At 42.4% G+C, this 14,530-nt stretch overlaps 1 protein-coding gene across 6 annotated transcripts in view; it reads right to left on the bottom strand.

Moving 5' to 3' along the window:
* Window positions 1-14,530, bottom strand: part of Nr3c2 (nuclear receptor subfamily 3 group C member 2) — a 330,889-nt gene that overhangs the window by 24,946 nt on the left and 291,413 nt on the right. For all 6 annotated transcript variants that reach the window (XM_087900467.1, XM_087900468.1, XM_048438236.3 and 3 more), the window contains one exon: window positions 9,616-9,773. In XM_087900467.1, the coding sequence (XP_087756593.1) occupies window positions 9,616-9,773 (158 nt within the window). The remainder of the gene's footprint in view (window positions 1-9,615; window positions 9,774-14,530) is intronic.

Below are 14,530 nucleotides of genomic sequence, written 5' to 3'. Positions count from 1 at the left end.
ACTTACTGGACACATATTTCATACACTCACAAGAAATGCCTTACATCTCTTAGCAACAGCTTTAAAACGACTGCCAATTTTCTCCAACACAATAAAAAATCCAGTTTTGAGAAAGAACACCCGAACCTCAGTGATGCTGAACACACCCTGCATCCCGGAGTCTTCCCCAGGTGTGTTCCCTGAAACACTGTGTGGGGAGAGACGGATGTTTGGAGGGGTTCTGATTTGGATTTTCATTTGGCTGTTGGCCACATGTCAGGGTGTGTTTGTGGAGAATGCTCCTTTCGCTCCCTTGACACAGTTCTGCCCACACAGATGAGCACCACGTGGAAGACATGCACGTGTCCTGGAGCCCGCACACATGCGAGTTTTGGAAATGCACGCGAATCTATATTTCAGTGACTCTCACTTGTTTGAGAGTCAAGAACAAATGGTCTCTTTTCCAAAAAGTGACGAGATCTAGGCTGAGAGGACTAGCAATTTGTAGCAATTGGTGTAGCAATTTGTTCCTTTGAGGAAAACACCACAGTGTTGACTCAAGGATTTACTCAAATGCAAACCCAATGGGCATCCCCAAGCCCAGTCAGAGTGGATGGTAGGAAGAAAGGCCCTCTAGAATTACCATGCATTTCCCAGTGTTCTGTCCTGGACAAATATAAAGAAAGCATTCTAGATGACTCTTTCAGACCTCCTTTAAGAGCAAACATTTTTGATACCATGATGATTTGACTTTCTCGTTCTGTTTGCAGGAACCAGAAATGCTCAGGGTAGACCAGAACAAAACAGAAAGTAGTTCCTATGGGTGCAGACGCAGGGAAGGACAGGGCTGCGGGAGGAAAAGGAGAAGGGTCTGTGGTCTCAGCCAACCCCTGGACTTATAGACACAGCACTAAAACATGACTGGCAAAGCCAGCGATGATACCCGAATTCCACGGCTAGAAATGCCACCCACTGACATACGTGTGGTAGGCTCTTGCTGCTAGTGAGGGGTGCAGAAGCTTTCAGAGTTAGGGCCTAGTGTGAGGTCAGCTGCCTGGAGGTGTGTGTGTGTCTGTGTGTAAGGGTGTGTCTGTGTGTCTGCATGTGTGTGAGTGCACGTGTAAGCACTCCAAGTGGATTGCATGACCGAAGTCGCTTCTCTCTTTGTTTCCTGGCTCCCTGAGAATTTAGTGGTTTTGCTTTGCTACATACTATCTGCCACCATACGCTGCTTGGCCCCAAAGCACCAAGTCAACCAGTCAAGGACGGAAGGTCATGAAATAGTGAAACAAAATAACGGATTTCTTTTTACAAGTTTATTGCAAGTGTCTGTTATAGTAACAGAAGCTGGTATACTTGGTAAAGTTAAAAACATATAGACCGGGAAGATAGTCACAGGGTAAAAGAGTTTGTTGTGCAAATGTGACCCTAACCCTAACACTAACCAACTAAGACTGGATGTCCAACGATACAGAAAAACTGGGCACATAGTGCAGGAGTCTGACACCCCAGCGTTCCTACGGGGAGAAGAGAAGCAGAGCCAGGGCAATCTCTGACTGCTCCAGGGCCTGCTCACCCGGTACTCCATGCAAGAAAATAAGATTCCTCGTCTCCAGCAAGGCAGCAGGTGACGACCAGCACTGGGGTTGTCCGTTGACCTCCACACACTTCGCAGCAAGTACATATTCACATAATATGACTCTTCCAAAGGCATTTTTCAGAGCATGTAATGAAGAGCCACAGAACAGATAAGAATGTGTGTAGCTACTCTATTTAAAAAGCTTTATAAAACATAACGACTAATGTAAACGTAAAGAAAAACAGATCAAAAATTAGAACAGACACTTCACCAAATGAGTGTACAAGTAAGTGTCTAAGCCTATCAGCCATTGAGAAAATACAAATTAAGGCCAGGAGGAGCCTCAGCAGTGTGGCTGCCTACAGCAGGTCACCGCAACAGCCATGGCTTCCAGAAATTATCTGACCACTGGAGCCCCAGCCTCAGCTCCACCTGCGCCTGGAGGAGTGACCATCGGATCTGCAACCATGCCTGCGCCTAGAGGAGCAACCATCTGAGCCTAGGGCCCATAGGCACCCGAAGGAACAGTCACCAAAGGCTCTGCCTTGCTTCTACCTGAAGGAGATTCCAATGGAGCCACAGTCCCCAACTACACTGACTGGAGGAAAAGAGACTCCGCGAAACACAGACCCCACCTGTTCCATTGGAGGGAGAGATGGGAAGACAAGAGGGCAAGAACAGACTCAGCACATAAAGGGGAGCACAGCACCACCAGGAACTACTGGTTCTACAACAGCAAGACCGGAGCATCCCAGTTCAGATGAAGCAGATGAAAATGACCTTCAAAATAACTTCACGAAGACGACTGAGGCACTTAAAAATTCTCTTAAAGAAGTGGAGGAAAAGACAAACAAAAAACTGGAAGAAATCAACAAATCTGTTAAAGAAAACCAAGAAAAAGCAACAAATAGGTGAAAGAAACTGTTTAAGACTTCAAAATTAAAAATAACACAAATTGAGGGAAATCTGGAAATGGAATACCTATATAAATAATCAGGAACTACAAAAGCAAGCATAAACAACAAAATATAAGAGATGGAAGACAGAATCTCAGGTGTTGAAGATACGATAGCGGAAACAGATCTATTGATCAAAGAAAATGTTAAATCCTATAAATTCTTAACAGAAAATATTCAGGAAATCTGGGACACCATGAAAAGACCGAACCTAAGAATAACAGGAATTGAAGAAGGAGAACTCTGGCGCAAAGACACAGAAAATATATTCAATAAAATCACAGAAGAAAACTTTCCCAACTTAAAAAAGGATATGCCTATGAAGAACACCAAATAGACTGGATCAAAATTTAAAAAGTTCCCTTGCCACATAATAATCAAAACACTAAAACTACAAAATTATTATCAATTAATTATTAAGAGCTGCAAAGGAAAAAGGCCAAGTAACATATAAAAGCAGACCTATCAGAATTACACCCTACTTCTCAATGGAAACAATGAAAGCCAGAAGGTCCTGCTAGGCATTATGCAGACACTAAGAGACCATGACTGCCAGTTCAGACTACTATATCCAGCAAAGCGTTCAATCAAACAAGATATTCCATAACAAAACGAGATTTAATCAATACCTATCCACAAACCCAGTCCTAAGGAAGTACTAGAAGGAAAATTACAACCTAAGGAAGTTAGCTACGGCCACAAAAACAGACAATAGATAATTCCAGACCAGCAAATCTCAAAGAAGAGAAACACACACACACTACCACCACCACCAAAAAAACAAAATTAACAGGAACTATTCATCATGATCATTTATACCCCTTAATATCAACGAACTCTACTGCTTATAAAAAGACCCAGGCTAATAAGGCTAATAGATTGGATATGAAAGACAGAATCCATTCTGCTGCATACAAGAAACACACCTCAACTACTAAGACAGATTACCTCAGAGTAAAGGGTTGGAAAAAGATTTTTCAATCAAATGGACCTAAGAAACAAGCTGGTGTCGCTATTCTAATATCTAACAAAATAGATTTCAAACTAAACTTAGCTAAAAGAGATGGAGAAGATCATTTTATATTCATCACAATAAAAATCCATCAAGACAAAGTCTCAATTTTCAACATCTATGCCCCAAATATAAGGGCACCCTCGTTTATAAAAGAAACATTACTAAAGCTTAAATCACACTTCAAGCACCACACACTACTAGTGGGAGACTTCAACAACCCTCTCACCACTGGACAGGTCTGCCAGACAGAAACCTAACAGAAAAATAAAGCAACTAACAGAGTTTATGATTCAAATAGGCTTAACAGACATCTATAGAATATTTCACCCAAACACAAATGAATATCCCTTTGTCTCAGCACCTTCTCTAAAATCAAACACATACTCATTAGCAAAGCAAACCTCAACAGAAACAAATAGAATGAAGTAATGCCCTGTGTCTTAATGGATCATCATGGCTTAAAGTTAGAATTCAGCAACAACACTAATTGCAGAAAAAGTCCACAAACTCATAGAAACTGAACAATGCTCACATGATCACCACCGGGTCGAGGAAGAAATAAAGAAAGAAATTAAAGATTTCCTAAAATGTAATGAAAACGACCACACAACATACCCAAACCTATGGGACACAATGAAAGCAGTGCTAAGAGGAAAGTTCATAGCACTAAATTCATACTTAAAGAAGCTGGAAAATTCCCACACTAGAGAGTTAACAGAACACCTGAAAGCTCTAGAACAAAAAGAAGCAAACTCACCCAGGAGGACTAGGTAGCAGGAAATAATTAAATTGAGAGCTGAAATCAACAAAATAGAAACAAAGAAAACAACACAAAAAAATCAGTGAGACAAAGAGTTGGTTCTTTGAGGAAATCAACAAAATAGACAAACCTTTATCTGAACTAACCAAAGGCACAGAGAGAATATCCCAATTAACAAAATCAGAAATGAAAAGGGGGACATAACAAAGGACACAGAGGAAATCCAGAGAATCATCAGGTCATACTTCAAAAACCTGTACTCCACAAAATTGGAAAACTTAAAGGAAATGGACAATTTTCTAGGTAAGTAACACATACCAAAATTAAATCAAGACCAGAGAAGCAAATTAAATAGACCTATAATTGCTAAGGAGATAGAAACAGTCAACAAAAATCTCTCAACCAAAAAAGGCTCAGGGCCTGATAGTTTCAGTGTAAACTCATACCAGAATTTCAAAGAAGAACTAATACCAATACTCCTCAAATTGTTCCACACAATAAAAGCAGAAGGAATGCTTCCAGACTCTTTTTTATGAGGCTACAGTTGCCCTAATATCTAAACCACACAAAGAAACAACTAAGAAAGAGAATTACAGACCAATCTTCCTCATGAACATTGATGCAAAAAAATACTAAATAAAATACTGGCAAACCGAATCCAAGAACACATCAGAAAAATCATTCACCATGACCAAGTAGGCTTCATCCTAGAGATGTAGGGATGGTTCAACATATGAAAATCTGTCAATGTAATCCACTGTATAAACAAACTGAAATAAAAACACCACATGATAATCTCATTAGATGCTGAAAAAGCCTTCGACAAAATACAACACCCCCTCATGATAAAGGTCTTGGAGAGAGCAGGAATACAAGAAACATACCTAAACATAAAAAAGACAATATACAGCAAGTCAACAACCAACATCAAACTAAATGGTGAGAAACTCAAAGTGATCCTACTGAAATCAGGAACAAGACAAGGTTGTTCACTCTCTCCATACCTATTCAACATAGTTCTTGAGGTCCTAGCTAGAGCAATGAGACAGCAAAAGGAGATCAAGGGGATACAAACCAGGAAAGAAGTCAAACTCTCACCATTTCCTGATGATATGATAGTCTACATAAGTGACCCTAAAAATATCACCAGAACTCCTACAACTGGTAAACACCTTCAGTAATGTAGCGGGATACAAGATTAACTAAAAAAAAAAAAATCAGTAGCCCTCCTTTATATAGATGATTAATGGGCTGAAAAAGAAATCAGAAAAGCATCACTGTTTACAATAACCACAAATAACATAAAATATCTTGGGGGTAACTCTAATCAATCAAGTGAAAGATCTGTGTGACAAGAGCTTTAAAACTTTGAAGAAAGAAATTTAAAAAGATATCAGAAAAATGGAAGAATCTCCCACACTCTTGGGTAGGTAGAATTATCTTAGTAATAATGGCAATCTTACCAAAAGTAATCTAAAGATTGAATGCAATACCCATCAAAATCCCAGCAAAATTCTTCACAGACCTCAATAGAAAAATACTCAACTTCATATAGAAAAATAAAAAACCCAGGATAGCCAAAACAATCCTGTTCAATAAAGGAACTTCTGGAGGCATCACCATCCCTGACTTCAAATTCTACTACAGAGCTACAGTACTGAAAACAGCTTGGTACTGGCATAAGAACAGACAGGAGGATCACTGGAATCAAATCAAAGATCTAGATATCAACTCACACACCTATGAACACCCGATTTTTGACAAAGAAGTCAAAATTATACAATGGAAAAAAGAAAGCCTCTTCAACAAATGTTGCTGGCATAACTGAATATCAACATGTAAAGAATGAAAATAGATCCATATCTATCCCTATGCACAAAACTCAAGACCTTGACATAAATCCAACCACAATGAACCTCACAGAAGAGAAAGTAGGAAGTACACTTGAATACATAGGCACAGGAGACCACTTCTTAAATATAACTCCAGTAGCACAGACACTGATAGCAACAATTAATAAAAGGGGCCTCCTAAAACTTAGAAGCCTCTGTAAACCAAAGGACAAAACAACAAGACAAAATATCAGCCTCCTGAATGGGAAAAGATCTTCACCAACCCTCCATCTGACAGAGGACTGATCTTTAAAATATATGAAGAACTCAAGACATCAAAAGAACAAATAATCCAATAAGAAAAATGGGGTACAGATCTAAACAGAATTCTCAACAGAGGAATCTAAAATGACTGACTTAAGGAAATATTCAGCTTCCTTAGTCATCAGATAAATGCAAATCAAAACAACTCTGAGATACCATCTTACACCTGTCAGAATGGCCAAGATCAAGAACACTAATGACAGCTTATTCTGGAGAGGATGTGGAATAAGGAGAACACTCCTCCATTGCTGGTGGAAGTGCAAACTTATACAGCCATTTAGGAAATAAGTATGACAGTTTCTCAGAAAATTAGGAAATAACGTACCTTAAGACCCAACAATACCACTTTTGGCCATATACCAAAAGGATATCAAACCACAAAGGCACATGCTCAGCTATGCTCAGAGCAGCATTATTCATAACAGCCAGAACCTGGAAACAACCTAGATGTTCCTCAACTGAAAAATGGATAAGGAAAATGTGGTACATTTACACAATAACATCTTGAAATTTGCAGGCAAATGGATGGAACTAGAAAAAACTATACTGAGCGAGGTAACTCAGATCCAGAAAGACAAACATGGTATGTACTCACTCATAAGTGGATATTAGACATAAAACTAAGGACAACCAGCCTATAGTTTACAACCCCTGAGAACCTAGACAACAAAAAGGACCCTAAGAGAGACATACATGAATCCACCTAAGAAGGAGAAGACAAGATATCCTAAGTAAATTGGGAGTGTGAGGGTGGGGGGGTTAGAAGGGAAAAGGGGAGGAAGAAGGGGAGTAGTCAATAAAAACAAAGAAACAAACTATATGTATATGCGTATATCATATTATACATATCATGTATATGTAAATGTGTATGATATATCATTGAGAAAAAAATGCAAATTAAAAACCACGGTGATGGTCAACATGCAGCAAACAGAACACCCAAACTAAAAACGGATAGCTCTGCCAAGTGTCCTCAGCTAGGGTGAGAGACATTCAACACTCTCAGGTACATCTCATGAGAATGTAAAATCGTAACCATTTGGAAGACATTCTGGCATTTTTTTGTAAGAAACAAAAATTTAAGTGTAATGTTCACCAGGAATTCCACTACCTGGTATTCCCCCAAGAAAAGAGATATGTCTGTCTTTTCACAAAAACTGGTGCAGAATTATTCAGGATTTACAAGGACTACTCCAAGTTAGAAACATGCCGAATGTCCATCATGGGGGCTACACAAATGAATTGTGGAATATTCCCTCAGTGGCGGAGCTCACAGAGTCCCAGGAAATGGCATGGGTGAGCCTCAGCACGGCCATGTCTACCGAAGGAGACTCACACAAATGTTTCTACATGACACACTCCTACACAACACTGTACAATTCAGACAGATGCCTACCAGCAGGAAGCCATAGGGAAAGCAATGACGGCAGGAGGACCACCTCAGAGGGAAGGGGAAACTTCTAGAGCTGAATGCAGACACTAACTTGGCTGCTGTGGTAATGTCATGGGAGCATGACTATTGGAAAACTTAAACTACTTATTTTTAATTTGTTCAGCTTATTGTACACCAACTATATCTAAATAATAAAACCCAAGACACTAATTTATAATGAGGAATTTCACGGAAAATCAGCCCAATGACGCAGCTACTCCCCAAGCACAGCGGAGGATAGAGGGGGGAATGTTGGATGCCCTGTTCTGTAACTCTCTGGCCTACTCCCTTAAAGCAGGGTCTCTCACAGACCTGGAGCGGGGCTGGCAGTCAGCAAGCTCCAACAAACTTGCTGTCTATGGGTGCAGTCATGCCAGGCTTTTAGCTGGGCACTAGGGATTTGAACTCAGGTCTTTGTGCTTGCTCAGAAAACGCTCTCGCTTACCGACTCATCTCTCCAGGCCCACACACTAAATTTGATAGTACTTGTTGTTGCATTTGTACAAAGAACAGAATTCACTGAGGATGAACCTTAAGATCCCACTTTTACCTCTGCTGAGAAGGGGAGTCAGTGAGGTCGGTGGGAAGGAACATCTGATGACCTCACGCAGGTGACAGGCTGTGATAACATTGCATACAGGGAAGAGGAGCGACACCTCTCCTGTTTTCTTCAGGGTGACTCATGAGCCTTGCCAGGCATCATCTCACATTTCCAAGATGTTTCCAACCAAATGCACTCTAAGGCCAACCCATTCCTCTCTGAGCTCAGCTGAAGAGAAACTTGCTCTTTCTCATCAGAGACATTCAGAGAAGGCAGAGGTATCCACGTAAAGCACGAGAAAGCGGCCTTCTCCTGTTTGGCCATCAGCCCAGGAGAAAGAACGCTGCAGTGGTATAAACTGACTTCTGCTGCAACAGGAATAGTACTATAATCTTGGCCACTGAGTCTGTTAACATTTTCCTTCTCGGAGAAGACTCATTTATCATTCAAACCATACAAGCCAAGCCTTAACAATGAACTCTCCGAAAGGTGTGGAAACTCCTCGGATATGAGGAACCCACCGAGCACAACCACATACAAGGTTCTTGCTGCAAGAGGTGGAAAAGCCGTTTGCAAAGAGAAAGAAGAAAGAGGGCGAGTTATCTGATTGGTGTGTTGCGAAGGCTGCCAGCCAGCGTGGCAGCTATACCCCTGATGGATGAAACCAGAAACAAACTCGGAATCTGCTTTCTGTATTTACCCAGAGCAAGAGCGATGCCTCCTATGAAGAATAATGAATATAGGATTCAAAGTTTGGCAACGATTGAGATGATCCAAGCTGGCCCTGGACCACTAATAATGTTTGTGAAAGATTGGATTGTTAGATTAACAGTTGTGGAAGATGGTCACTATTTATGCAATGTTAAAGCAAACATTTTGATGAACCAAACATTTCCTAAACGGCAAACAAAAAAGTGAAACTCTATCTGACACCTGCAGCAAATCTGAGGAGCTTCCCTGGTCCACGGCACAGAGCCAGCCGTACCCTCTGTACACAGGCCCTTCCCAAGGGTTAGAAAAAGAATCGTCACCTTAGCTGGATTTTAACTCTTGCAATCTCCTTCGGACACTTCAGTCCAGTTCTTCCAACAGTCATGTGAATCCAACTATCTTGCTTTTTTTTTGGGTCAAATTGTGTGTGGGGGGCGAAGGGGGTTACTGAACATTGACTTTGGGGAGATCAAAGGCTCTACTTACATCATGCATGGAGTCTAGAAGCTTGGTTAGTTGGTAGAATCTTTGCCAACTCTGCCCAGAACTGTTGGGACACTTAGTGACCATCTTCCTCAGTTCTTTGATGTAATTTGTCCTCATCTCTTCAAATGCAGCTTGGGCTCTGAGGCCATCTTTTGGAACTGTGTTAAGGAATACAAACATACGTTTCACCACGTGAAAAACACAGCTTTGGCATCTCTGCAGTTCTATAACCTCTAATATTTTAAGCTCACATATTGATTATGAGGCTGGACTAAGTCAAAATTAATTGTAATTATGAATAAATATGGCAGTGACATCCTCGGCAAACATTTGTTCTCATACACACAAAAGAATGATAACTTGCTTATTAGATATGGGTTATTACTTTGCGTACATTAACTCATTTTGTCCTGACACCAATATTATTGCATAGCTCTCTCTTATTCTGACTTTGTAGACAAGGAAATTGGGATGTAAGTTGATTCATTACTAAGGAGTGTAAAATAAACAAATGGCAGTTCAAACCCATTTTTAATGTCTACCTCCTAAATACCATGCCCCATACGGGGTTGTGTGGCCTGTCTTCTGAGTGTCTTCTAAAACCCAGCTTATCAATGCCCCAGAGGCAGGAAAACATATTTCAGCATCGTGGGACATTCTAAGCTGAGGCAGCATTATCATATTCAAGTTCAATTGCAGACACCATGGAGCTGGCCACGTACATGGACAATGCTGAACCGACAGCTTCTGTGACTGCCCAGGACCCCCTGACCATGGAGATTACATCATCGCAGAAGTGCGCGTTGGTCTGGTGTGTGTGTGTGTGGGGGGGGGGGGGGCTAACGCCAACACTGTTCTGTACTCTAGTGAGAAGTAGTGCTCACTTTTAACTTTGATGAAATGAAAAATGAAGAATCATATTTCCTCCTTTTGTTTTCTTTAGCAACTAGGTCTTTACACTGAAACAGAAAGTTCATTTCCAAAGAGTGTTTTGGGAGCTGTGGATGGAGCTCATGGCAGAGTACAGTGTACTTGTCTTATGTGCACAGAGCCCCGGGCCTCCCTAGCCAGACCCTACCCGATAGCGAACGCTTTGGGAGTCACGACACTGCATGCCCACACGCTCCCAAGCCCACCTTCATGCCCCATTGAAAGAGGAGGCCACCTGTATCCTTGCAGCTAGAGATGCCTCTGACAATGTGCTTCCAACTTGTTTTCAGAACGGCCGATAGGTGACTTTAAACCTACAAAGGGTGCAGTCACCTAGAACCATGGTGTTAAGCAATGGAGACCTCATGAAATTCATCTTGTGACATTAGCACTGTCATTTTCAAACTGCTCTTACCTTTTTACTTCTTGATTAAACCTACTATTTACTAATTTTTTTGTAACTGGAATAAACAGTGATTTCTTGGGTGATTAGCACTTTAGGGAGGCTCCAGAGAGTTCCTGAGAGCCCTGTATCCCAGGTGGACCACTGCCTCCAAATTAACCTTGTTCTCATAAACAAAGATGCGAATTAGTTTACAAATCAACCTCTGTCATGATGCTATCGAGGTTTTTGACTTTTACTTCCTTACATCTGCTTTTGTAGGACAACAAATCTCTGAAAGCCACCATGTATATCCTTGAGGCTTGCCAAACAACAGCTGTGACTTAAATATCTGACTTTAATAGTAAGAGTTATTTAAGAAATCATTTTATGTTTTCAAAACAGAATTTTTTTATTTTATATGTATGAGTGCCATTGCCTGCATGTATGTATGTATACCATAGACACGGTTGGTGCCCATAGGGGTCAAAAGAAGGCATCAGATCCCTAGAACCGGAGTTTCCAACGGTTGTGAACCAGTATATGGGTGCAGGGAGCCAAACCTGGGTCCTCTGCAAAACAAGTGTCCTTAACTCCTGAATCATTTTTTCCAGCCCCTAAGAAATGATTTATTTTTCAAAGTTTCAAAAATCAAACTGGCAGTAACCAGCACACCGGCAGGGAGGCTGGATCCACCAACCACTAGCCTTTAACAGGGACTTGAAACTTTGGAAAGGAAGCTGCAAGCTTGCCAAGGCCAGCCTGTGATGCCCGGCAACACTTTACCAGCTTTTGGAGGTATCAAAGCCATTTAAAGTAAGTCTTTCTTTGATGAACACTTATGTGAGCTGGAGACCGTACTTGAAAAAAACCATCTACCAATAAAGACAGCATTCCATTCGCTATTGAGGCACTACTTGGTATATCAACTGGAGTAACCAAAGCCCTCTGTATTTCTGATAGTTGTATTATCAAAGAATCAGAATTATATCGCCTCGTATCAAATATTAACAGTTACACATTTTATTGCTGTAAATACAATACACTGGGGTATATCGCCTCAATTTCCCAGCCACATTTTTTTTAGGAGTTGAAACAAATCAACAAATAAAGGGAAGTTAAGCAAAACCTTGAATTTTGGATGTCTGCCCAGAATTTCTGAATTTACTTATTAAGTGCAGCAGGCCTGTTGGAATAATTCCAGAACCTCCATGCTGGAGAAGAGCGAGAGCCATAAGGTTGAAGTCGGACTGCTTTCCTCTCTAAGCAAAGAATGTGAGATTCTTCTGATATCACCGCTAAACTCTGAGAGCTGGTCATCCTTTATAAAACTTAGCTGCCTCAAGAGCAGCCTCACAGTCTGTCACGGAGGAGCTGAGCGAGCCAGCCAAAGCCTGCAGCTTCTGGGATTTCAAGACCCCTTAGGCATTCCTGCCTTATAATTTCACTTTTTCAGAATTGAAAGTATTAAGCAGGTTGGCAGCTAATAAATGAATTCAGGTAGTTTAAAAGTGACGTCAGCAGCTGCTAGAGGCTGAAAGGGTGACTGGGTAAACAGGATAAGCATGAGCTACAGCCGAGGAGTCAAATCTGCAAAGAATTAGAGGCAGGGCATTAGCAAACACTTTTCACTGTAAGTCTATCTTCATCTAATGCTTTAGGGAAACATTGTTTCTAAACACGACTAGTGAGCAGTGTGGTTTCAAAATGAGATAAAATCACTTCTACTATATTGAAGGGTAATTTTTGCAAAGTTGTGCTCTGGGGAGGAATATTTGGCCAGTGGGGAAGCCCCTCGGTGGATGTGGAGCAAGAGAAGGCCTGTTTTTCCCACTCACAGCGAATGGGCTGGGTGCAGTTAGTGAGGAATGGCTGGGCCTGGGGTAACCTGGGCAGATTGAACGCTGCCCTGGGCATGAGATTTACTGAAGATAAGAGGCCAAGAGCAGCCTCCACAACAGTCACAGCTGTGGAGTGGCCACCCCTGCCAGGCTACCCTGGGAGCCAAGCAGCCTGCCCCATCCTCCCTGGCTCCTGCTGCTGCCACCCACCTCAGCAAGTGGGTCCCCGGGAAAGCAGGAAGGCATCGGCTTCAGGGAAGCAGAAGCCCTGAGTCCTGGTCCTCACTCACGCAGGACACCAACAAACACCTTCTAAGGGGGCTCTCGGACTCTCAGGGGCACTGTGAGTATTACACTAGACAGTGGATGGGAGACACACTAAACCGGGAGGCTCCACATTCACGAGGGCAGGCTGTCACCCACAGTCCTTCCGCCCTGACCTCCTGCTTCAGGCTCGCTCCTCAGAACCAGCTTTACCTCTGCCTGTCTACTCTGCTCTGAGCCACCCAATTCTAGCCTCATTCCTCGGGAAGACTCTCCCTCTTTTATGGAGCACGAGTGGGGCTGGGTGTGGACCACACATACCTTCCTCTTCACCCCCGTTTTCTTTAGTCTACCCTACTCGCCATGACACCCTTGCCGCCTCTCGGTTTCCTCCGTGGTTGCTGTCCTCGGCTCAGAGTGTTCCTCCCTACGTTGTCTCCTGCCATTGCCCTGGCTCTCACCTCTGTCCCTGGTGAGCTTCCTCAAATGCTGCCTTCTCTATTTGGAAATTCTTGCATGGTTGTTTCAGAAACAAGCACTTAATGCTTTGCCAAGGCTACTGCTGCCCCCCCCCATATCCTGGGGTACCTAATTTCATCAGCTTTTGTCTCCCCTCAAAATTGTTTATAGAAGTTCCCATCTGCCCGACGGTCAGTTTCAGCTGTCTTCTTTCCGTTTCTCAGCCTTCTCTGCTCAGGCCACAACACCAGTCGTATCTGTCTTGGGACCTTATGGTCACACCCCGCTCCTGACTCCCTGACACTCTGTCCCTCTGCCGCTGCTATGCCTTTAACAAGGCTCTACTGGGTCTTTGTTCTTTACTCAGGAAATGGCCTTGACTAGAATGTGTCCTTCACAGGCTCATGTTTGAACACATTCACTAGCTGGTGGCACTCTTTAGGGCTTCCTGAAGACTTAGGTGGGCCTAACTAGAGGAAGTAAGTCGGTGAGGGTTGTCCCTTTCCTGTCCCTCCCTGTTTTCTGTCTGCTGAGAAGAAGCTCCTCTGTCACATGCAGGGTCAACAACCATGTCTGACACAGTGAGTCAAAGCTAATCTTTCCTTGAGTTGTGTCTGTCAGACATTCAGTCACAGAGGGCCAGGCAGTCTGCTGTGAGCCTGTGTCATCTAGGAACGGCTGCCTAAACAAGACCTGAACAAACACTATCAATAGACAGCATCCTAAAGCAGAAGGGGAGAAATCTCGGAGTCCCACACCCAGAGAGCAAACTACAGGGGGCTAGTAATTGTAATTGTGGAGAGAGGCAGAATCAGCCTCTCCCCAGGATGAGCCCCCTACTTGTTTATCCCACATAAAGTGATCAGTCCCCCCAAATTGACCCACCAGATTGTATTTATATATTTGTGTATCTATATGTATATGTAACAATAATAGTTAAAGAAAAAGAGGCCGTAAATTTGAGAGGGAGACTGCAGTGAAGGGAATGGGAGGGGTTGGAAGGAGAAGAAGGAAGGGAGGACATAATATAATAATATTC

The sequence above is a fragment of the Myodes glareolus genome, chromosome 22, assembly GCF_982192425.1.
Source record: "Myodes glareolus chromosome 22, mMyoGla1.1, whole genome shotgun sequence".
Taxonomy (NCBI): domain Eukaryota; kingdom Metazoa; phylum Chordata; class Mammalia; order Rodentia; family Cricetidae; genus Myodes; species Myodes glareolus.
Note: the sequence above shows the minus strand (reverse complement) of the source record. Positions and strands in the feature narration are given on the sequence as shown.